Here is a 26,857-nt window from a genome sequence, read left to right on the forward strand (position 1 = left end):
TTGTTTCAGATCCCAGTTTAACAATTCAGAAGCATTTAAATATAGAACAAACAAGAGTTACTGTCATTTACAATGCATGCCAACCTGAACTCCTATAGCACTGGAATTAACTCAGAAGAGTTGGTGGAAGATTTAATAACTCTGATGCATTTCAATAGTGCTGAATATGGACAACTGTGATGAAACAGAATCAGCAACTATGGATGTGCAACCATGCAGACAAGCTTATTATTGCAGCTCAAAGTTGTCTCCTGTGGAGTTAAAGGAGAGACACACAATGCTGAAGAACGTCAGCATAATGCAGAAGTAAGCAAAACCTCTCGTTTGTTGGAACAAGTTTTTGATCAATGATTCTGTTTCTTGGACTTTGTTCTTCATTGGAAAACAGCTTGTAAGCATACATGAAGTAGAACAATGGTGGGCCTTTCTTGTACAAGAAGACACACACACACACTAGTGTGCTTGTCCCAGCGTGTGGTGTTAGATCCCGAGTTACCCCCGTGCAGGTGGTACTGGACCAGCTCTCCGTTTAAAGGGTCCGAGCCTCTTGCCTGTGGGTATTACCCTGCCAGGTTCAGAAGAGGACTGTTTAAGCTGGTGGCGAGGAGACACGCCTAGCTTCTAACTGCCTTCATCAGAACGCCTACCCTGCTCACTCTAGTGCAGCACCTGACCGAATAGCTCTAGGGTCAAATACCACACTAGTCACGTCCGTTCACGGCAGCTCTCCTCTTATTGATCTGTGCGCTTGGTAGTTGCTAGGACTATTTTTAGTGGCTTGGACAGTTAGCCCCAAGGGTCTGTTTAATTTATTTGGCTAGAGTAACCTGTTAGAACCTTCAAGGTGTTGAACACACTACCTAATAACTATTGCCTGTAGAGATAACATAAATCCAATGTCCACAATTTATTCTTTAACTGCAGATGTTATATTTTATTGCAAGATTCAGCAAGGGCTAACATACAGCATAAATTGATTCAAAATTGATTATTCATGTCTACTAATAAAGATCGATGATCTCTGATAGTGAAAAGAATTGTTTAAATTTCAAACCCTGATGAAAGGGTGTAGCTGAAAGGTTAAATGTCCAATCTGAAGAGAGAGAGGGAAGGGGTGTACGGCCAGTACAGTCCTCCCTTGCCTGCCGTACTGTTGGTTGTTGTTGAAACTCCCGACTTTGTCCAAAGTCTGCAAAGTCTCTGACCAGTGCAGTCTCTGATGGCAGGGTGAACAAAAGAGTGATCCTTGAAGATCAATTGGAATCCTAAAGCTGGGTGGAAATGGTTAATCATCCTCTGCTCGACACTCTCGTTTCAGCTTTAGGTTGTTGGACTTCTCTTTCTGCGATGTTGGGCTTGTTCTTTTGCTCCGTCTCTTGAGTTGAAATTCTAAGTTCAAAGATGAGTTGCACCCGATGTGGTCGATCGAGCAGCAAGTCTTGAACCCGAGAGCCGGCCGAGGACTAACCCCGATCCTCCTTGTGCAGCACCTTTTATCCCCCTTGTCTCCTAGGGTATTGTTTGGTTCGTACCTAGTACTTCCTCTTTTGCTCCTCACAAGATGTGTCCTGCGTGTGCACATCCTTACATGGCGTGTCCTGTGTGTGCGCACTTCAACAACTTGAGTGAAGATAACACACACATTGAAAACACCCCTGCAGATCACTTGCTGATGCACTTAAGAAAACCCAGTTTGAGTGATAACAGGCCACCAGCATGACCTCAAATTCGAAGTCTGACATTTCCAGAAAAATCTCAAAATGATACTTTACTGTCCAGGTTTGGAAAACTGAGAGGCCTTTGAATATTGCAGAATTATGGGCAAAGAAAGACTAACAATTACTATACAAAGATGAAACTGCATTTCTTTTTTGACATATTTCAAGTGAGTGACCATACATTCTTCACTGCAGTGACTTATAGCTGTGGACAATCTACCACCAATCACCCTCACATTGTGACTTCACTGACTTTTGTGTTATATTTTGTGTAAAACTTATCTCTCCTACACAAAACAGACAAACACGACCACATACATTTTAAATTACTAACAATTCAGCTGCTTCAAGCTTATTTGTTCACTTGACATAATTTCGGTGTCCTACTATTATTTTACATAATGTATGGAGGAGTACACAATTCAGTGTCTCTGTTCTCATCACATAAATGCTGAGTTCAGCAACAGCCCAATCTCCCTAAAACACTGCAGCCAGCCAGATCCCACATCACGCCAGTCCTCGCCTCCCTTCACTGGCTCTCCATTAAGTATAGAAAGGATTTTAAGATACTGCTTATCACGTATAAGGACCTACATGATCTTGCTCCTTCATACATTTTCAGACTCGTGCATCTCTATTCCAACTCTAGGCCACTCAGATCATCAGACTGATCCTCCGCAAATCCAAGGGCGATGGATTTTGCTGTTAGGACCCCATCTCTCTGGAACAGTTCCCCCCTCGGTTAGATCAGCTCAATCTGTAAACAGCTTTAAAACCTCATTTTTACCAACTTTCCTTCCCTGCAACAGGAAAGTAATTTATATATTACATATAACAACTATATCCTGTGCAGCACTGTGTAACTTTGTTTTAAAAGATGCTATACAAACAAAGTTTTACTCTCTAAAACTGTCTTCGTGCAAATGTGTGCTCACAAAAATGCCTTAATCCCAGTGTCTTTTATTATCTACATTGGTAAAATGAAAACTCCTACAGAACAATTGTGGTAAATGTCCTTGAGAATTCTTTGTGGGATGGAATGTTTAGGTGTAGGATTATGAGGTGTGGCAATACTTGTTAATGTTTTATTCTCAAACAGAACCCCTTTTATCTCATTTCGTTAATCAGACACCCCTTAAAATAAAACCGATTAATTAGTGAGAGTAATTTTCCCAAGTGCAGTTAACTGTGATCAAGAGTTACAGTCTCTCCTTTGACTTCCACTTTGCCTCTTAATAATGTAAACTGCTCATTATCCCACTCAGTGTTTGTATGGATGAAGCAATCTGCAAAACTGCTTTATTTTACAAACAAGGAACTCAAAAGAATATAACTGTTTGTTTTAATTTTGTGTTATCTCTTGTTGTGGGTTTGTTCTACATAGAGTGGCAAATCTAATCATTGGTTTGAAAAACTTCTTATATAGAGATGAGGAACACACACACACAACACACACACACACACACACACACACACACACACACACACACACACACACACACACACACACACACACACACACACACACACACACACACACACACACACACACACACACACACACACACACACGTGGTGTTTGACAGTCTGAACCAAAGGCTTGGCGACGGCAGCAGCAGGGGTTTGTGACTAAGCTGCTGCTGCTTTGTTCATAAATCATCATACAACACTGTAATTAGTACACGCTGCGTTGGCCCTGATTGATAGCAGACAGGAACGTAATCATTCAGCTACAGAGACAAACACACACACACACACACACGCACAATGCATATAAATTCATGTACAGATAGGGGGAAAGGAACTGTGTAATCTGTGCTCCTTTATTTCAAAAGGAGAGATATTTTATCAATAACAGATGCACGCTGTGTGTGTGTGTGTGTGTGTGTGTGTGTGTGTGTGTGTGTGTGTGTGTGTTGTTGTTGCATGCCTGCAAGTGCTGAGGTGTTGTCTCGTAATTGAAAACTAAGGAAACAAACACAACAACAGGCTGCTAAACAGACAGACCTCATTAAAATAAATAGGAAGTTCTGCTTGTCTACGCAACGTGTTTGTGCTTAGCATGACAACAACCTGGCGAGCAACCAAGTTATCGACATAAAAACACATTCAAACACACGCAGCAGGTTATTGATCACGGCCTCAGAGAGAGATGAGGTCACAAAGGATACATTATCTTAATGTACTCCTCTCCCTTAATGGTAACATGTCACACACGTAATTACACACACACACACTCAAAAATGTCACGTGCATCGCAGAAATGACCAATTTATTATTATTTGGAGTGACTTTGAGCTTTCTCATAATTTTCCTCTTAATTTCTGTAACTGGAAGCATTTTGAGGCTCCTAACATCAAAAGAGGACCTTGTTTACAGTAAATACCACAATGCGTGTCCTCTAGTAACAGGAAAGACTTTTTAATATATAATTGGTTTGAATGGAGGTACTCCTTTTATAAAGGACTTACTCGCCATTTAGGGAAATACACTTATTACCCGTCTTGCCGAGAGATAGATGAGAAGATTGATACCACTCTGTACAGCCAGCAGCCAATTAGCTTAGCTTAGCTTTGCATAATGACTGGAAAAAGCTAATAAAACTGCATACCAGCACTTCTAAAGCTCACTAATTAACAAGTTATTTCTTATTTGTTGAGTGTCTTCTTGAGATCGAGCGAGGAACACCTACAGGTGTGTTAACTGGGTGCTAAAATGCCTGCTTCCACTCGGCTGGCACCCAGATGAGGAGGAGAGATGACGGGGATGGAGGGGTTGTGGGGGGAGGGAAGGGCGGTGGGGGGCTGTAGCTTGTCAGGGTGATAGATTATACGTCAGCCCGTATGACAGATCATTGGGAGAAACGGCAGCAGGAGATTCGCCAGGGAACGGCATCTCATCTCAGATTCAACAATAATATTTACATAGCCAGCCTGAAATGAGGGCATCAGCGGGCCTGACAGGATGGTAAATCGAACCAAATTGAGTGAGTGAGAAAGAGAGAGAGAGAGAGAGAGAGAAAATGAGGCAAGGAAACAGATTGTCAAGCTATTCTCATCTGTGTCCGTGTATCTGTGTGTGTAAATGTGTGATTCGTTTTTTTTGTGTGTTTTTGTTATGTGTCCTCTGTTTCAGTGCGCTTATGTTCCAGTTGTGTTTGTGAGTACCGGCATCTTTTTGTTTCAGGCGCATGTGTGATAATAAACAAAAAAAGGCAATTTTTGAGTTTTATTTTCTGTGAAACCAACTGTTTTTCAGTATTTTGTATGTGTCTGTTTATCTTCATCTCGTTTAGTATTTTATGTGTCCATATGTATGTGGATGGGTGGGTTTGTGTGTAAATGGCTTGTCGTCGTTGTAAGCAGACCTACAAAGCACAAGACGGTGAGAGGAACAGAGATGAAATTTAGAGATACTGGAATGGGAACTTAATCAAGCCAACAGAGAGAGAAAGAAGAGAGATAATTCAGGCTTCAGAGAGAGAGAGAGAGAGAGAGAGAGAGAGAGAGAGAGAGAGGCAGATAAACAGCAAGAGGGAGCAAACAGCAGAAAGAAAGTGAGTTGAAATCAGCGAGAAGGAAACGTCGACTTGTGATGTTCTCTAATGAAACACATAACATTTCGCATATCTAAAAACACCAGAAAGTGACTGGAAACCACATAAAGCACTTCCTAACTTCCACACACGAACACACACCAGCAATAACAAAAATAAATGTACAAATATGTGCAGTGCAGGCAGTACAAACAGGCACCACTGACATTTAAATAAACACTCCAACACCCAACTTTCACTGAACACATTCGGGGTATCTGCAGGTTTCAGACAGAATTTGAGCCTGTAGGAAACCTTTTTAAAGCTGGAACTGAATTTAAAAATGCATCATGAAAGCAAACTGAGGAGACCTGGAAAAACCAGCCAACCTTAACTTATCTTAACTCGTGTAATGAGGCTCTGAAACTAAAATGGCCAATAAAGGTAGTGCTGAAACAATTAGTTAACAACTATTTAATCGAGTGACAAATTCAACTATTTTGATAATCGATTCAAATTATTTATCAGTCAAAGATGCCAAACCTTTAACTAGTTTAAGCTTCATAAGTTTAAGGATTTGCTGTTTTTCTTTGTTTTCTATTGTTATAAATTGAATATGCTTGGATTTGGGATTGTTAGAGCTAAAGATGATGTCTTCAAATTGCGTGTTTTGTCCAACTGAGATATTTTACTGGCTAACCCATAAATCAATTACACAGTGGGAAACAGACAATGAAATGAATTGTTTGTTGCACACCTCACAGAAAGGACAGCTGAGAACTTATTTGGGTAAAAATGCAATCATGTTTCCAAGCAGATGAAAAAGCAGGGGATCGAGCATTTCCTGAGCAGACTGAGATGGGTTGCATAGTTTGGAAAATCCCTAGGTGAAATCCTGACACGTCCTCAACAAAGGGGAAGTGAAACGAGAAACAAAATGTGATGACCCGAAGAATTTGACACTGTTTTTTCCCGAAAAGGATTTGGTATCCTGTCATAGAGGCCAAGCATATTTGCATGATACATTACCGTCGTGTAAGCAAACCTCTTCCACTCAAAACCATGCACTGGTGTTAAAGAAATGGAACACTTTTGAATTTCAGACCTTTTAACTCTAAAGCCTTAGATTTAGATGTAAGAACAAACACGTGCTTTGACATCTTTGTTCCGGGTTCCTCAGAGAGAGCAAGACTGAAGATTAACTAAAAGCGAGAAAGCAAAAAGCTATATCAGTGTCAAACTAAAAAGAAGAAAAGAGGGGAGGTGAGAGAGACTGTAACAAAGAGCAGCAGCGAGAGACCAGGAACCACATCAGAGATAAAGAGAGGCTTAAGTGGAAGGAGGAAAAGGAATGAGGAGAGGCAGAGGTGTGAGGTAAGAGGTGAAAGGTCTCCGCTACAGACTACCACTGCAATAAACATGACCAAACCAGCCCTACACTGCAGGTATAAGGTCAGCCTGAGATGGAGTAAGTTCACAGAGAAACAGTGAAAAGAGAATGGGATACAAAATGGAGAGAAGAGACAGAAGAAAGAGAGAGGGAGATCTATGGCATAGCACGAAACTAATCCTGTGGAGCGTTTTAAGGGAGCAGGAGAGGGAGCAAAGGAAGAATGTTCACACTCATTCATTCACATGTGAAAACAGCATGCATCCACACGTTTTCAGGTAATTTTTATGACGATTTCTTTCACACTGAAATGCCTAGACAACAAGAAAACAACAAAACATCTTATTTGTCCTATTTTGGTCGGCAGACAAAACTCCATCATCTGACCCAGAGTAAGCACATCTAGGTTACGCTATGAAAGACACTATCAAGTTGCATTATGGAAATTATGGGATCTAGTGTTTTTAGACATCCCAGCCTCTACTGCTACAATTGTTGAGTCCTTCAAAGGGCAATATAATAGGAACATCATTTAAATATCTGTATGAAATATTACGTTAATGGTATTTCCTTTTCTGTGAGACAACTGACAAAATGTAAAAGTAAAAAAAAATGTGGTTCATTTCTACCTTGCTGAACTTACATCCACAAAAACAAATTTAGGTTTACAAATTCCACAAAATAAACATATAGCTATATTGACATATACAGTGTTCACAGAATGGGTTAAACAGAACTATGAATGTATTCAGTCCCAGCCACTGACCAGGCTTTTATCACTGTTTTCCAAGAGAGTCTGGGTCAACCTCACCTTTTAGTGTGGATGATTTATTCACCCTGAAGACCGATTCTGAAAAGCTGCGTTTTTGGTGTGTGTGTTTACTTAATGTTGGCGTACAGAGAGAAAGAGAAGACAACTGAAAGAGCAAAAGAGGGACAGCAGTGATGCCAATCAAAGACAAAAGCAAGGGGAGGAAGGGAAAGAGGGAAAGAGAAAGATAAAAGAAACGAGATGGGAGAGAAGGAAAGAGAAGTGTGAAAAAGAGAGAGAATGAGAGAAGCAGAGAAAGAGAGTGATAGAGAGAGGTAGATTGAGACAGAGAAAAAAGAGAGAAAGAAGCGAAAGGAGAAAGAGGATTGGGCACGAAAACCGGAGCCGCAGAAAGACAAGAGAGGGCAGATTGCCAATTTAGCTTTCACCGATAATCATTCCCACTAAGCCTTTCTTACAGCAGAGCGGGAGAAACATTCTCCCTCCATTTATATTGCTCTCATTTTTCCTTTTCTTCTTTCGGCCTGGGTCATTCTCGCCCCCATTCCCCTTCCCCCGCCAATAAGCTACAGCGACTATATCGAGGCTGCTGGCATGGTGGTGAATATCAACAAAGCCACCGATCAATGGAAGCCAAACCTCTTCAGAGTAACAAGTGTGTGTGTCTCTTTGTGTATACACAGGTGGGCGTTTCATGCATGTTAGACATCTGGTAAATTAAAAACAAGGTAAATAATCACAATCTGAAAAGAATTTGAAAAGACTTGAAGAGTTACATACATATACAGGCTTATATATTGGGGTTATACCTACAGTGTGTTCTTATAAGCCTTCCAATTCAGAAGGATCCCTAAATGGGTTGGTACACATCATTCTATTTCTTTAAGTTGTAACTACACCCTTCAATTCTGCTAGCTCCCTCCATCTCAGCAAATATTAACAATGCATCAGAGACCTGCAAAGGACAGCCATTAGGGGGGCCTCGACCTGACCACAGCAGTGTAGGAACAGCGGGCTGGTAGTCAGAATTAACCAGCCATGAGCAGTTACTGTCAGACTGTCCACGTCTGTGCTGGAAACACAAAGATACTGCAGTTCCTCAGGAGTTAGTGGAGACCAAAACAGAGCTAAAAGAGAGTGAATATTGGACTCATATTCGGCAGGTGACCAGAAAACAGGACAACAAAAATAAGCCACTGTCTGCCAACACGTTTACTTATCAGCTTTATCAGGGGATAATATGTCAGTGTTCGGTTTACAGCTCGTTCTGCTGATGGAACATTGTTTGAAGTATTTCAATGGAAACCTGTCAGCCAGTATATTCCATGGTTCATAGGCCTCATGGAATCAGCTTTTGAACTATTGACAGTTTATAAGTAGCTGAAAAAGCTTCTAGGCCTGTGAAATTAAGGCAATGTGAAAGTGTTTTAAACCAGCATTCTTTCTAGTGGCCAGCAGGGGGAAAGCTCCAGGGGGGCTGCAAAAAAGCCACCATTGATTCCTGCCACGGACGGGTAGAAACTAAGCGCGCCCAATGAGTGCAGGCCAACTCGCAGTACGTCACCGATGCTACCGTCACTAGACGTTTCAAAACTCCACAAACCAACGGGTGACGTCACGATAGGTTCACACGTATTGAACAGACCAGATAAGTTTACTCCAAGCTAACGATTTAACAGATCCGCCTTGTCAACAACACCCATGACACTAGCTCAGTTAAAAGATGGACAAACGTGAAGTCTCTGAACAGAAGAGTAAATGTTTGTCTTCCCTTCAACCAAGGCGGACATCAACAAAGTTTCTTTTGTAAAAAGGGCTTCTTTATTTGCTAGGGAGGATTTTAGAGAAAAGGCAAGCGTCTCAAAAGATTTATAGAAAGACAGGAGTGTAAATAAGTTCAAGTGAGAGCAGTGAGGAAAACTGATGTGATGAACTGAGTGAAAGAGAGGGAAGTGGAGTCAGAAGAGGAGGGGAGATGAGAGCATATGAATGGCAGTGAGAGGAGAAACAGAATGACAGGAGGAGGAAAGAGGATGATTGGCAAACAGAGGAGGAGAATGCCGGGAAGAGGAGAGCAGAGGTGATGAATGGCAAATAAAGGAGAGGAGGGCAATGATGAGGAGGAAAGGTGAGAGGAAAGGAGAAGAATAACAAAGAGAAAGAGGGGAGAAGAGATGCATGCCAAGTAGGAGAGAAGAGAAGATGAATGATAAATAGAGGGGTGGAGGACGAGGATGACGAGTTGAGGTGAGAGAGAAAAGGAGAAGAGTGACATGAAGGGGAGGACGGAGGTGATGAATGGCATAAAAAAGGAGAAAAGCAACAGCAAGGATGAGTCAAAAAGAGGAAATGAAATGACAAAATGACAAGGTGGAGAGAGGGTGAGTCGGAGAGGAAAAGAAGGAAACGAAAAAGGAGAGGAAGGGAGAGAGGAGCGATTACACGAAACCAGCCTGCGGCCTGACAGTAATTTGCGTTGTGCTCTGGTGCCCATATATGGTAATGGAATGTGTGAACGCAGCTACTGTGGTAACCTGCATTGATCTGAGATCAGACCACTGCAGTTGGCAGACAACAACACACAAAACACAAACAGACCCACAGAAACACACACCAAGACTGCAGCATCTGAGACTGAACTGCATACACAAAGACGCAAACAGACAAACCTGTGGTCAACTCAAGGACAGACAGACAAACTAAAATAAGCAAATGAGCTCACATGGTGAAATCAAGGACAGAGACACACAAGTATAAACGCACAAATCCATGCACAAACACACTGAGGCACAAAATGAGGCTACATGTGAAGCCTTTTTTGATATTCAATCAAACTGCAGAGAAAGCACAAATCCCTGCATCCTTGCATCCGTACCCACACCAACTCATCCATGACCACACCTCCAAAAGGGAAAAGTACAAGTAGCAAATGGGGTTGGGGTGGGAGAGGGGGGGAAGTGAAACTGAATGTAAAACTGTGATGTAAAGCCAACCAAGAAACATTTCAAATCTCAGGTGGTGAAGAGATTACCTCCTGTTGACACACCCAGAGATGACCCACTTTCACACAACAAAAGAAACGTGCATACTGGATACAAACATACCGGCACACAGGTAGAAGAGGAATCTTCTGTGTATTCTAAATATAGAAAACCAGGCTACGTAATAACCCAAATGTGTATTTTGTGGTTGGGCATGAATACACGTGTCTATCCACATGTTAACATCTGTTCTAGTGTGTGTTATGGAGACAGACTTGATTAATCACGCTTCTCATTAATCAAAACTGACTCGTAGCTCTGCCTTTAATCTCACTGCTGGTGTGAGCTTTTTAATAACACACAATCACTTATTGGATTAGTTACCAGCTGCTGTCTGTCCCATTCTTGCTTAATTCTTCCTCTTTGTCCCGCCTCGTTCCAAATATGGCACCAGGCTAATTAATTCTGAATGCAAATGCCATTCTGAGTGCTACCTCCTTTCATTTCCGCCGACCTGTTTAGTGCCGCTCCAAGGCGAACGTAGCGACTCCTTCTCTTTAGTGTGTGTGTCACATGAAACAGATGGTAGGTTTAAATGATTTTGATCTATTCAATTTTTTTGATGCCTGTCCAGTTTGTATCATGATTGGCCGAGCAAGTCCTGACAGTCTCCTGGAGGTCAAACACTTCTGATGACAAAAAAAGTGACATACAATGATGTACAATCTCATCTCATTTAATTAGCAATCTGCGGCAACAAATGTCAGCAGCTATCACTTATATTTGTGTGTGTGTGGGTGTGTGTGTCTGGACAGCAGTGAGTATACACTTGTCTGTATTATGCTGGTGATAACAGACTGATTAAAACTCATAATTAATCCATCTGTGGTCGTAAATTGGAAAATGACGCCCTTCCTCATCGTGTGTGTTACACTGATACGAGATACGATACGAGAGGTGGGAGGGCTGTCACATCTGTGTGACAATAATACTTCGACTGGTGGTAGTCCTGCCAATCACCTAACTAGCCGGACAGACAAATGAGATAAAGAAGAAGAAGAGGAGGAGCAACCCGTGTCATGCCTGAATATATAATATACATTTGTTTTTCTTGATTAAACAACTATAATGATTAATTGATCAAAATTATTGGGGATTCATTTATTGTTAAGCTATACGCAATCTCAAATCAGATATTATGTCATTTAATTCATAATTTTTCTCATTTAAGATAATGGTCTTGTGCAGCTATTTGTGTTAAGACATTCAAAACTGATACATTCCAGAAGTTCTTTTATTATTTTTCTGTATCAAAATGTGGATATCATAACAGCACTGAAGAATATGAAACAATTCCCAGTTGTAGTGCATATGTGTGCATTTTCTGGACAAATTCTAAGCATTCAGCCGTCTCGCTGCTGCAGCTCACGACTTTAGCAGGTACACAGACGGTGATTTAGTCAGTAGTCGGCTATGTCGCTCTGTCTCACTTTATCATCCACATATCTGCACAAACATAAAGTGATGGTCCCCAGCATGCATGCAAACACATATAGCAAGATACACATGTTCATGCAGACACTGACACACACACCCATCCTGCCAACGCCCACACAGCTCACTGCCAAGAGGAAAAAAAATGACAGGAGTTGAGAGAGATGACATGGGAAAAGACTTTAAAAAACAGCTTTTATCTGTTTTCTGCAAGAAGAGACTGTGACTGGATAGCTGTCAGGGGGGCACCATTGAGTGGTTCCACCAGACTGAGAGTGAGAGTGAGTGTGAGTGTGTGTTTGTGTGTATGTGTATAGTAATTACTTTGTGTGCGGCGTAGAATAGGTCTGAATGGGCAGCACATTGTAGTGTCTGTGCATGTCTGCTTAAATGTGTGCAAGGGTGTGTGTGACGGAAAATGCACATGTATGACCACCTTCCATCAACCACTCTAAACGCACTGGTGGTCACACTCTGCGAATAAAACATGAGAGCAAAAGTGAAGGAGAGCGAGAATAAAGCGAGGAGGAGAGGACAGGGTGGAGGGAAGGTTAGGACCCTCGTACTCCTCTCTTCAACGCGTTCAAATCCTCCCGTCTTCTCAGGAAGAAAGGGGCCAATGCACTGACACTCAACAGAGGGTGTGAGAGTTGTCACAGCGCACTAACCTCAGCATCCCAGTAAAATAGGGGGGGGGAACGATCCAGGAATAGCAGTAACAGGATGACAGTTCAGCCAGTCCTGTCAAGTCAAACACAGAGTGAACCCAGAGCCATGAACTGCTTCAGGTTACAGCGAGCAAATGGTTCTCCCTCTGCGCCGCCTGGCTGCATCCAGCCCCACACACACACACACACACACACACACTCACACACAGTGCTAATTGGCATTTAACCCATCATGCCTGTTGCATATTTAGTTCTAACAAGCAATTACATAATGCTTACTATCATCTCAAACCAACTGAGTTGTAATGGAGCAATGATAAGCTCAGTGCTATGATTGCATTCTGTGCAAGCCAGTCCAACCGGACAGAGGATCAACTGGAAGGTTTAAACCCAATGCATTTAAATTTTCAGAAGTAATGTTGAAATTCATCATGCCAGTAGTTTATCACTGCATGACTCAATTTTCCAAAATGCAAAAGTATTGCATGACTACTAATACATCACATTTTATTTTCATAGTAGCAATCATTTTTTAATATAATTGCTTTCTGTCAGGTAAGTATAGTTTAATGTGGTAAATACTGAATTTAAAAGACAAATACCCACTGCTACAATTCTGGAGCAGAATCCAGGACTCGAGCCACAATACACAATCCTGTGTAAACCACATCTCCCATGGTGCTTGATGGGAATGTGCCGTGAGTTCCAACCATTTAAACAACAACTGAAGACTGGGGAGGAAAACATTTTAAATTTAAAAAGGACTATACCTTTGGTTAAACATACTAGTCCATTAAATTACCAACCATTTTCATACCATGTTTTAATTTACCATCTTACTAGCAGTCATGCTTTTCTCATGTTAGTTCGATTTAATAATTATCTTTCAGAGACCTATAACTTGCCTAAGATAGTTACCCCCTAAGAAGCTCCCCCTTCCTTGAGTTGGCTGCAGGAAGCGTTGGATTCACAAGCTCTGTTGTCAAGAAAAAAATGAAATCGAACCCAGAGGACAAACAACAAGCAAACACAGATGCTGTGAAAATGATAATTTTGAATTTTTGTAGCTTCCTGGATTGAAAAGGTTTCTGTTCAGCAGCCAACCATCAGACATCTGTGCTTCACAAACAAGGAAACAATTTTTGAGAAGCCCCTGCTTACTACTGCAAGTGACGGGTCCAAAAAATAATGACTAAATGTTCACTGAGGATGGTTTCAAGCATCTGCACATTGATTTTTATACTGTGATAGAAACAGAAAATGTATGTCTGGAAGATGTAAAATCAATTTAAAAAATGCATTGCAAGCTCTAAAAAATCTATTAAACATGCACGACAACCATTTTGGTGCTTTAAACTGATTACTTGATAGGGCCTCATCCACTAGGATTTTTTTAATCTACACATAAACTTTAATGAGATTTTACTATCAGATGAGATATCTCATCATCACTTATATCTTGTTCATTTTTAAAGGCATACGCAGAAAAATAAAAAGAACCTATCTTGTAACTTGAACTTTAAAAAAAGGAATGAGAGGTGAACTGGGATGGTAGCATTTCTGAGCATTTCCGTTTGAAATGGTGCATTTCTGTGAAAGAAGACATTTGGAAAGACATGTGGTGATTCATTTAACTGCTACAGTCTTCAATCAATTACTTTGGTTGTTTGTTGATTTAGTTTATTTAAGCACAGCTTTACCTTTTAGCTCAGTGACTATCAATCTTCTCTCGCTTTCCCTCATTCCATCCTTCGTCCCTTCAGCCAGAGTTTTCATGATGTTGATGACTGTGAGGATCGAGTGATGTTCCAAACCAGCTCATTAACACGCTCCCCTTCACGCTGCCTTTCATACAGAAAAATGCCTGATTCAATTCCAAACCTATTTAACTTTTCAGCTCAGACACGGTCACTTTGTACATTAGCAGTCAGCAACCTACACACTTATAGCGTAGACACCAACAGAGTCAAGAGAAACGCCATGCTGGGAAGAGGAGAGGACACACATGAAAGAGCAGCGCACATCTCATTAGCACCCTTTTCTCTCTGTCCAGCTAGTGGGCAGCCAGTCTGCCAGCCGTCAGGATGCTCGCACGGTGGGAAAACGAGAGCAGTTGAAACATGTTCGCTTCAATCCTCAGATGCATCCCTGGGGATTAAGAAATCATCCTCACATTCGAAATGCCCAACGCTTGGAAATAGACTCTGGGATGAGGGGGCGGACAGGTCAGAGGCCCAGACACATAAGTCATTTTCTATTTTCCAATCCAAGCTCCTTAGTTAATGGAGTTTTCTTTAGGTGAGCACAAACACCAAGAGAAGGAAGGGGTGTGCAGCTGGCTCAGTGAGCTCACCAGCCCCCCCATGGACTAAGGGCCCCTCTTAAAATGACATGCTTTAGTATTAATGACAACGGTAGTAACGCAACCATTTTCGGAAGTAATAATTTTGCAGATAATGATACTTGCAATACCTCACAATCGCAAAGAGCAATACAATACATAATGAGCCAATCTTCATCATTTAACTAGAATGATACTGGTTTTAGCCGAAACAAAAGCTTCTCATACTGATGAGGCAAGTATATTTGATGGTTGACTAATACAAATTCAAACTAAAAAACTTAAAACACATACATTTTCCATATATGGGATAAACAATACATTTCTTTATTTTGATTTTGGTAAGTGGGCTAATCCACTCAGACCTGTGATTACTGAAAAATCACAAGACTGGGAAGTTAGGAACCCCCTGACACAAACTTCACAGCTCACTGTGGATTTAGCAGTCCCTTAACTAAAAGGTACTCTCTGGAGTTTTTGACCACTAGTGGTGGTATGGAGCAATGTTTCTGGGCCTTTGTTTTGTTCGTATGGTGCATGAGGACGCATGGGCACATGCAGTACACGAGTACTGCCGATTTAACACTAGTCCACTGATTGTGGACTAGACTAGCCTTAAATCGTTCGGCCCCAATAACACGTAACAAGGCGTGTCTAAAATATTACATAAATCTGCTTTGTTTTATGTGGAAGGGAATTCATTCACACAGTGTGTTTTTGTGAGAAACACTGAATTTAATGTAAACAGAACTCTTACAATAAAGCTCCACAGAGTGCCTTTAATGAACACACTGTTTGTAACCTTTGTAACCTTTGTTTTGAATTGTGTTTCATGCCATACTAAACAACATACTAAACTGTAACTGCATTCTGAAAAATTGCTGCTTTTTCTACTTTGCATTTCATATTCCAATTTCAAGCCCTTTGAATGAGACAGGGTATACCCTCGGGACCTGTTTAGGGTGTGCTCTGCCTTTCACTCGTGCATGCTGGGATAGGCTCCAGCCCCGCAGTCCTAAACAGGATAAGCGGTTTAGAAATTGGATGGATGGATGGATATTCCAATTTCAATGTGGCAAGCAGATTAGCAGATTATTGCCATAATTGCCTAGCTCATAATAACACAGTTACTCCTTTTGTTGGACAGCTACAGTATCCTTTGTTGTCTCCAACCTAATTTAATATTAGTTTGTGAAGCACAACTTTGATTTTAGACAGTAACATTGTTCTTGAATTTAAGCACTTTAGTAATTGCTCTTTTTCTCCAATGTGTTACTTCAATATTAAATTAGATTAAATTAAGTCCTTGATCTAGTGGGAACGAACATTCAGGCAGACAAAACTTTAAACCAGAACATTCCTTGTCATTTTAAACTGGAAAACCCTATAAAATATAATCTTTTGAAAACATTTTGTCCCATGGGTGGAGTGCAGTTGTAGTTCAAAGGTCTGATGGTATGACAGTTGTCATCTGTAAGTGAATTTTGAGCCACTGAAGAGAACTTTATGTCATTAATGATTTCTTGGGTTTCAGCATGTGAGCTATTTAATCCCACTTGGCTTTGATCCATTGCAATATTTCAGTGTGAGAGAAGAAAAAAGAAGAGAAGAGAAGAAAAGAGAAGCTTAAAAATGGGATAGATATTATAGATATGGGAGGAAAAGATGGTTTGGTTGGATGTGTGTGTGTCTTCGTGGATCTTTTTCTGTCTGTCACAATAACTCACATCCTCACCCATCACACAGTCCACCATGGCTTTGTCACTGCAGCTAACAGAGGAAGCTTGTCATGAGATCACTCACACACACACACACACACACACACACACACACACACACACACACACACACACACACACACCCCACACACACACACACACACACACACACACACACACACACACACACACACACACACACACACACACACACAGTGCTGTACAATGCTATACTCCCTTTTTTCCTGTAAAATGCTGGACCTGCTTGTTATTGCGAAATTACTCATGATTACACTACTGAGGCTCATTCCAAGAATCTGAATCATTTAAATCACTGAACACGAAGCACAATAAACAGACTTTTGTTCTGGTAACATTTGTGCAAAAACATCTGATTGTTACACTTACCCTGAACCTCATGATGCCGTCAATGACACACAGCAGATACGAGGATGACAGATGTTGGGTGGTAGCTATTAACGAGCAATAGCTTCACTAATCTGTTTTGCACTTTCATTTGGTCTAATTGAGGAGGACTTGGACGGGATCCTCTGTTACGAAAAAAAGGAACAGCCAAAGATACTTCTGGCTGACTGACAGGTAAGTGTACGCATCAAAAGCAGCAGGGAAGAGAAATAATGAAATGAGCTGCGAGAAGAAAGCCCACAGGGCCTATAGAAAAGCACCAGGCAATATCTCAAGTCATTTGACAATGATATACTATTAAAGAAGAAAATTGAAAATCCTGCCTTTGAAAGAATTCTGTAATTCTATCATGCAAATGAAAACGTCCATCGACGGTTGCCAAAAGACCGGATGTCTGGATCTGTTTGGAATACTGAATAGTCTCATGTCAAGAGAACATCAACCTTTTGTGTAAAAAAAAAAACTCAATTTTGGATTCACGGGAGAAAATCTACTCCATGAATTGTGTGAATAGAGAGTTGACCCACCGTTTTAGATTAGAGACGGGAAGGTCAGGAACTAAGAGGGTTTTTTTTTTTTTTAGGGGGAGTAGTAAGGTAGTGTGGTGTCAAGACAGAGAAGTAAGGGAGAAAGACAAAGCATTGTGCTGCAGCTGTCACACTGAATCTCTCAATCAACAGCTGAATTAGTGAGGGATACGGAAGCAATTAATCAGGTTTAACAGCGACCGCCAGGAAGAGGCGAGGGGGGGGGACCAACCTGTCTGTACATCTGTGTTTGTGTACTGTTTGGGTGTGAGCTGATTTATAGGTAAACTGTGGGTAAATGAGGGCGAGGAGTGATTCACCAGACTTCAGAATATTGCCATGTGGTGTAAAAATGGGTTTTCAATAGTGATATGTCCACATACACATACGTAATTTGGGGTTTAGTGTCTCGCTGAATCAGATTTGTGGAATGGAGAAGTCTGTCCACTCCACACCAGCTACCATACAACCATCCTTATGCATACTGTTAAACAGAACTCCTCCTTCGCCTCCTATAACATTTCGGAATCACAATGCAGTTTATTTTTGTAAAAAATAAAATGTTAGGGTCATGATTAATGTTATAGTTGGTGTATTTTTTGTGCTTAGCTTTTTTCACGTCAATCCACACATTCAGTGACGTGTCCTGGACCAGAGAATATATCAATGTCTGACTATAGGCAGACAGGAACCCATGTCCCATGTTAATATAAAATGTAGACAAGACTTTCTCACCAGTCTGTTTCCTGTCAGTCATCTGACACCCGCAGGAAGACATGGTAATCTCCGCCAGGAAACAATCCCTGAAATACATGCAGCCTGACAAACTTAATTGTCACATCCATGTCTTTTTACATACGGTTGCTTTGTTTGCCAGGACAGCCTTTCATTTCAAACCAGGTTTGAAATAACTGCAGAGCTTGTATGTTCAAAAAATGACAAAAAATGATCTAATTATATATGGCAAGCATTTCAGAATGATTGGGGGAAACGTACACTAGACGGAAGCAGTAGTAAATGGGCTGTAACTCTAAATGACACCGGTATTCTCTTTTAATGTGCGTGTGACTCGCATAAAAATGTGCTGCTGTGTGAACAGTAGTCGCTTGTGAACAGGGTAAGGAGGAGAGATGTTCACTTGCGTTATGCAAATGAGAAACAACACTGTCAGAGCGGACGCAGTCGATCAAGACGATCGCTATCGACACACCAATGCACGCGTACGTGCATTCAGAGGCGATGCAGTCAATTTAGACGATGATATTGAAGCAGCCAAGGACGCTAACAGAGGTGAGAGAGGAGCCAGACTGTTAGCCTCACTCCAATCCTTGTCTTTAGCCCCGTTTCATTTTAACATTTCATCAATATAGACAGAGTCTCTCTCTCTCTGCTGGCAGGTTAGCTGCTGACCTCCACAACTTGTTGCTAACAGTCTCCAGGCTACACAGAGCAGGACAGTTATTTATGGACGGGGGAGCAGAGATAAATCGATGCTCTCTCTATTCTTTCCTAATTCTATTTGCATTACTTCAGTGAGGTGTTGAGTTTCTAAATTCACTCCAAAAAGACATTAGGATTCTCCATGTTTTGATGATTTATGTTGGGTTATGAAAGGCAGATAAGGTAGAGTTGGTTAGTATTTCGCTGTAGAATACAAAAAGTCAAGTAGTTTTGGTCCAATTGGCTGTCCAATAAGCGGCCAGGGTAGGTTGGTAAAAAGCTATAACTCACGATGAATAACTTATATCCTTGGATACCTAAGAATATCTGCAACTAAAGGTTTGTAAAGAAAATGGGTCTGGCAATAGCAATACAGGCTGAAGACAATTGACAATGGCCTTTCTAGTGCTAGTACTTAAACCAGGTCAGGAAATTTCCTTTTTTTTTTTTTTTTTTTTTATTTACTGGCATCTGTGACCTGTGCATCCCCAGAAATACTTTCCATCCACTCATCTAAACATAACAGGATGTGACTGATTCTGAAACTGAAAAACACCCACCAAAATAATGAATGTTGTATATTAAATATGAATATATTTAGGAGTGGTCAACTTCCTATTGACGCCATTCTACTTACAAGGAATACAAAATGCCTGATGCAATACAATTACTTAATTAACAATATCAATCTTCTAACAATACCTTGTTTTCTACTTCTACTTCCTTTCATGGAGCCAATCATACAACATTTTTGTCAACATCTGAGTTGAAGCGTTGTGTTGAAGTCCAGCTCTAATGTCATTTCGGAAGCTGTAAATTGAGATGGTGTTGTAGTTTTTGATTCTGTTCATCTTAAAAAAAGATCAGTTGCAAGTGCATGGATAGTCCCAAATGTATGTCATTGTACTGATTATAAACAGGTGGATAGTTAAACACAGACTAAAATGTGAAGTGGTTTGGTGACTGCATCTTGCTAGTAATGCAGATGATATATTTAATGTCCTGCGCTAATTACCTTGTATATCATCTTGTTCTATAATCTTTTTACCCACCACCCAATGTGATTTTCACTGCCGTTAGCATTAACACAGTTAAGACTCTTTAAACAAGTTTTATTATTGCTAACATTGTCAAATTTTGGTAAATTCGTTACAGAGAGTTGGCCTTAAATCCCCTCTGCAGGAAAAAACCCTGGCTAAAGGCTCAATAATGACACAAATGAAGCAAACAATATTAGTGCAGTTATTAATTGCCCACATGGGTACAACAGGAAATGTCACAAAGTCACATCACAGCCTGACCCACCGCTGCACTCCCACACAGACGGTGAAAGCAATTTCCATTTTGTCACCAGCTGACTATATCTGGAGAGGAAACAGTGACTGAACAGGAGGAGTGGATGGACGCTGCTCGCTGTGGTCTGTGGAACAGGCGAGTTCAGGACAGACTGGGAGACAGAGTAGGGACGCTTGTCTAAACATTTTCACACTTTTAAACCCCCCCCTCTCTCTTACCCCCTCTAGCTCCCTCTCTTTCTAAACAATGAGGCCTAGAAGAACTGAGAGCAGCGGAGTGCACGGAGGGAGGAAGAGAGAGGAGGGGGATGTACTGGCACCCTTTTTAATTCCACCAAAAGCTGTTCCAACAAAAGGTCCCCCACTCAGGAGCTGCCATGGAGCAGCAGCCAGCCAGGCCGGCTGAAAATAGGGTCGTGAGCAAAAGAATGAGAGGGCAAAGAGAGGGAGAAAGAATGGGTGAATAAAAGAATGGGAAAATGAAAGACTGAGCAAGGCATTAAAGGCTGACAGGAAGTTTTCTTTACTCTGTATGGCAGTAAAAGTCAAACTAGGGAGGGTGGCCACATTGATCATGTGTGTGCAGGGAGAGAAAGCTTGTGTGTGCATTGTGAGTGATCTGCAAAGGCATTCATGACGCTGTGAAAGCTGAAAGCAAAAACCTTACTCTGACCATCCTTGGACCGGCTCCATTGTGATTCATGGCCCTGTTCCTGTTGCTACGCTGTGTAATCCCTCTTCCTACTGACACCTGTTTGCTGAGGAATCACTAAGGAATGCCAAGGTGTTAGCCATGATACGGTTTATTTCTAGAAATGTGATCTGGAATTTGCTTAGTAACCGGTTTCCTCAGAAGTGGAATGAACAAAGACAAAAACGCTGACCAAGTGCAGAGACATGCTCGCTGGCTCCTGGCAGGCAGGGTGATGAATAAAAACCTGCTTCCTGGACTCTCTGCAAGCCGGACTGATGAGGCTTCTTACAACCCAGAGTCCAACCTTCTCCCCCTAATTACAGCAAGCCTCTTTTAAAAAGGTCCACACAAGCACATACACACACACACACACAGACACACACGCACACACACCGCACATGGTTGCACAACAAAGGGATGTGAAATTGTCTCATCCACAAAAGCCGTATCCATGACAACCAGTTCCCAATCTCTGAGAGTGACCAACCAAGCCAACCTCTACCTCTAGGTCTTAAGTGCTGCAATGGGAATTTTTTAAACAACATCATCAAAACTTCTTTGATTGTACAAAAACAAGCAAACCGCATTATGCAAGACCCTGCAATACAAAGTAAGCAGTCCATCAGCCCGCAAAGAATTGTGGGAAGTCGTTAACATTTTAATCCTTGATCAATAAGGAAAACCCAGAGGGTAAAATTAGGAGAGAAACTTAAACATTAATGCAGACAAACAAATCACAGTGCATGTGATGCAACACAATGTGTAAGTCTGTCAGTTCATGAGTGAAAAGGCTGTAATTAACAGCAGCAGGACTTGATATTGCGCTTTTCTGGGTGAGAATCACTACCACACATGACAGCCCAGACAATGACAAACAAATTGGCCTGAACGCTAACAGCCCCCAGCATCACTAGTGGAGTTAGTGTTGGTGTGAGTCATTAATAAGCTCTCAATGAACATCAACGGTCTGTTCTCGGGGGGATGACTATCATCCCTATGCCTCACCAGGAGGAGCCACTGACATTTGAGTCTGACGAGTCCACGAGCCTTAAACTGCAGGTCATGACCCAAAACAGCTAATTTCTGGTCCCGCACATGACAGCAGCTTGTTTTCTTAATAGGGTGGGTATCAGTTAAAGAAGCTCATTATTTCAGGATTTCATTCAATAAGCATCATCACATTCAGCATGGATGACTTACTGTACCTCTTTACCCTGTTTGTCTTTGTAGCACTCTGACTGTTTGGGAAAAGTCTTAATAATACAGTTTGCAAAGTTCCTTATAAACAAGCCTACAACCAAAAAATACAAAAAGGTTCTATGCTAAAACATATTATTAAGCCCGTACAAATAGACTCTAGAGAAACATCCAGCTGCTTAACACGGTCATTGACATTTCAACCCAGTGATGATACCTATGATCAACTCTCAAGGCAACAATGGCAACCCCTCCCTCAACCCTCTCCACACACATAAGATCACTTCTCCCGAGACACACTCCTTGACATTTAGTCTATCTGCCATCAGCCACAATGGGGCTGGGACCTCTGCGCTACAGGCTGTTTTTTTTAAAGATGGTGGAGAGACTCTAAATCATTTTCAACCCCAAGGTCAGGAGACGGTTAAAATAGAATTTATGCAAAGCGAAAAAAAGTTGTTCCTTAAACTGAGCAAATTACAGGCATTTTTATTCAAACTGCCCTTTGATTTTGAAATAATGGGAGATTTTCAGCCTCTAGGCCTGTTCCAATAATTAATCAACTAAAATATACTGCAAAGACAAAAATTCAAATAATTATGCTCTTGCCCCAAAGGCCAAAAGTACACAACTGGTTGTCGTGGGCAACTCACAGATAAATATCTTGAACTTGCTTGTTAGAAGTTGTGTATGCTTTATAATTACAGCAGTAAAATTGGACATGTCTCATGATTTTTAATTTTAAAATGCAGCAGATGCTACACCAGTGGATATTTAATTACTATCAAATTAGTCCTTTTGCCTGCTACCCCACCAGTGGATGACTAAAGCAGGTGGTTATTTAGGGTCCCATGCTCAAAGGTACAAAGGCAGGCCATTGATTAGCCTCTTCATCATAACCTTCTGCACTGGCTCCGAACTGGTAGAAACCCAACATAAATCTATACCGGGACTACAGCACTGGCTGCACAAATATGTAAACAACAAACAGCAACATGGCGCAATGTGAGGCAGACGATGAGTCATTAATAAGAGCTCTCGATAATCAGGCTGCGCTGCTCTGAGGGCGATAATCATCGGCCGCCTGCTCTCCAAGTGATAAGCTAATCAGCCCTTCGTCTCCACCGAGCCGTCGAGGGGACTCATCATCATTGACATTTCAGCACAGGATCGGGCATATAGAGATGGGTTCAGGAAGGGGGGGGGGGGGGGGCACCTGAAGTGACTTAATTATCATTGCTGTGGAATGATATCCTCTCAACTCTATTTTGCCTGTTTTACTGAAGGTTAACATGGCTCTTTAAACATCATGGTTAAAGTTTCACCGTTGACCCCTTTTTCACAGCGCTTGTTTATATTCCATGTAATTTAAAACACACAGAGATCATCAATCTGAACACACAACCTGGTCTCACTCAAAAAACATTGTATATGCCAGGATAGTCTTGGAAAATCAAGCTTTTACTTTCGCATTCAGTATCAGTAACTCACTGGCTAAGTAGCTGAAATGTGAGTGTGGAGGTTTTTCCTCCGAGAAGACAGTTGTGTTGTTGCACGTTCAAATTAATTCATAACCTGTGGGGATACTGTCATGACAATCTGACAGCTTTTTAACAATACAGGCCTGATGTAGCAGAGTCTCAGCTGAGTATCTGTCATCCTCACACCAACCTGTGCTGCATGGCTTACAGCACTGGGGTCTCCAGTACCGTAGTCCTCATTTTATGTGCCATTACACTGGGGTTTTCCTGTTCTTGTGTCTTACATTGCCCCAATTATGCATGAAGAGAAAGAATGTCATTACAAAGCAAATTCCAATCAAGGTTAAATCTTCCTCCTATCTTGTACACTCAGTCAAAATAACAGTTCACATTGACACCTATTATGCAACAGATGCTACAGCATAATGAAAAAAAGCACAGGCTCTGTGGCTCACGGCCTTGAAATAACTCGCTCTCCCATTTGCTTTGATCTCAGAGGCATGTCTCCCAGGCGTGTCAATGCACGAGACAACGTATGTCCTGGCTCCATAATGACCCATCTTCTTTTTCTTTGGTGACAATTTGGGGACGGCACTGACAGATGATACTAGTTACACCCAGGTGAAAACAACAGGCTGACAGATTCATGCTGACAGAGCGGGTTCACAGATTTTTATGCCGATCACTGTAGCCTGACTGCCGGCTGTTATGAATTCTGTCGCTGGTCCCAGTTGGGGAAAAAAACTCTCAAAATCGTTTCTGCTGGGAGTTAGAGCATGTCTGTGTTACTCAGTGGTGCATTTTTGTGAAGTTATCATAGCTTGTGGTTATGGTTATCTCCATATCTATCACTGTAATGTTCTTATAGAGACATAAAGTGTCGCTATGGTTGTTTATGGCGTATTAGTCCCTCAGTAAGTGTCTGCTTTAGTGACTTGAGAGTAGTCTTATTAGTAGGCATTTCTGGTAACTTACTGATTATCAATGATACTCATCAGAAAGTATTTAAATCACAGCAGCGTTCCTATAACTTGCCTACAGTGCTGCAACAGGGACTTTGTGTACACTGTGCATTCTGTGTTGCTCAAAATAAGTAACCTGGCATAAATTTAGGTATTTTTATCTCTTAAGGTATTACTATTATATTCATACAGTGTCTTGCATTGTGCTTGCATCACTTCAGAGTTTACAGTTTACAGTAGAGCTCAACTAATATGAGCAGCCTATGTTGGCTTATCACAGAAAGATCTGTATCAGTGTTTGGCAGTTACTTAAATAGAGGTTGCAGTAGAAGTTATTTTTGACCCTTGATTTTCTTTTTGTTGTTTGTCTTTTTATAGTTTGTAAATTGAGATTATTAATACTGTGTTAAGGATAGTTAGTTTATTATTATTATTATAATTAGTATTTTGTTCAACTTTGACATTCCTTTAATAACCAAGCACAACTTTTTAACTGGATTTAAAGAATTATTTCAAAAAATGTTTATGTCAATTGTTTCTGTATAAAAAAATAAAGGAATATGGGCCATTTTTAAATGTATTTTCACTCTGGGTATCAATATCAGCACTGGTCTCTAAGATCAGATATCCATCAGGCTCTAGAAACTGGTCATGATTCATGGTTACCTCCTTAAACAAACAGCACATATAAAATAACGTAGGCACAAACTAATGATTTTATTTCTATAGAGTCTGCATTTTATTGTAGGATTACTGCTGTGCATATTCATTAAGGGCTCTCAACAATCATTGTTCAAGGGCTACCTGAAGAGTAGGGGCATTTCTCATTTCCTGCCGAGACCGTGTTTCCCATCACCACCCTGTTGCTCTGCAGAATGAGGACCAATTTCTGCCATTATTTTTAATGGTTAGTAATCAGACCTGCGGCTCTGATTACGCTCCATTTCCCTTAGACACTTTCCAACAGGTAAACACCGATTACAGGTCAGCCGTGTTGGAAGGGTTTGTAGAGGCTCAGAGAGGATTAGGCTTCCTAACCAGTCACCTGCCGTCTGAAGCTGCGCGGAATTAGGACAAAAACCACAAACCAGGAGAGCCACACCTCGCGTATCATGGCGTACCGAAACTCCACGCACAGGTTTGGAGTGTTTCGACAATAAACTTTTATTACAGGTACAATCTACCTAAACAGCCACCAGAGAGGACACAGAGACGTGACAGTGAATACATGCAGCACAGCCAGGGCGCTGGAGGCGCGGCTGAAAGTGCTCCGGGTCGCCCACATTCAGGGCGCACCGGGCTGGAAGTGCGGGGGGGGGGGAGGAGGAGGCTCTGGTGATTATTTAAACACAGCTCGGGTCGTTTTTGTCTTACCTTGGGCTGCGAGGAGGATCGCTGCGGCCACGAGCCAAGTGTTTCTCACCGGAGAGACCGGACAGCGTCCTGCGTAATCTCTCGCCATTCTTCTAAACAGGAGACCAGGTGGACGTAAATATCCACAACAGCGCTGTGTGGGGCAACCGGGCTCCAAATTATTCCTTCTCCGATCGGCCAAGAAACTTCGAGTTCAGTTCAGACTGCCTGGGTTGAAATCAGCCAAGTTGCGGCTTCTCTTTCCCCCTGTCTCAGTGAATGCTCCTCTCTCTAACCTCGACCGTGTTTAGTTTCTCTTTCTCTCCCCCTCTCTCTCTATTTCCTTCAGTCTGTTAATGACAGAAGAGTCTAACCACTCCCCGTGTGGGCCGGCCGCAGTGCGTACAGGTAGCCCGCAGCTGGTTGTGTGTGATGGTGCGTCTTGGCCACGGCGAGCGGAGCGAAATGGAAACAAAGTGTGGACGGAGTGTGTGAGAGTCGGTGGAGCTCCGTGCGTCTGATGCGGAGAGCTGAGTGGGGAATATCAGAGTGATGTCAGCAGAGCGTCACCAAGAGGACTTCAGCCGTAATACTGAGCCCTCACAGCTACACAGTCCGACTGTGGCGGAGTTTAGAGGGTTAGAAATACCGTAGAAAGGCAAACCAGCATACCTGCGCTGAGGGTGTGTTTTGCTGACACCTGCCGCCCGTTGTGTGTTTAAGGGAGTGTGATCAAATGAAGACAAAGAAAAATGCCGCACAAAACTGATCACTGTTAATAATTCATCAGCATTAACATCAACATTATTCAATGATATAATAGCCTGCTGATAATTCTGAAACGTTTTTCATTAATGGACTCCCT

At 41.7% G+C, this 26,857-nt stretch overlaps 1 protein-coding gene across 3 annotated transcripts in view; it reads right to left on the reverse strand.

Annotated features, from left to right (window-relative positions):
* Positions 1-26,606, reverse strand: part of pvrl2l (PVR cell adhesion molecule related 2 like) — a 270,405-nt gene extending 243,799 nt beyond the window's left edge. The window contains exon 1 of one of the 3 annotated variants that reach the window (XM_051391173.1): positions 26,014-26,594. In XM_051391173.1, the coding sequence (XP_051247133.1) occupies positions 26,014-26,101 (88 nt within the window). In that variant the 5' untranslated portion in view covers positions 26,102-26,594. Of the gene's footprint in view, positions 1-26,013 lie in introns of all 3 variants that reach the window. The other 2 variants (XM_051391172.1, XM_051391171.1) reach the window with 2 other exon arrangements.
* Between the last annotated feature and the right edge of the window lie 251 nt (positions 26,607-26,857).

Source organism: Dicentrarchus labrax, unplaced genomic scaffold (genome assembly GCF_905237075.1).
Source record: "Dicentrarchus labrax unplaced genomic scaffold, dlabrax2021, whole genome shotgun sequence".
Lineage (NCBI taxonomy): Eukaryota > Metazoa > Chordata > Actinopteri > Moronidae > Dicentrarchus > Dicentrarchus labrax.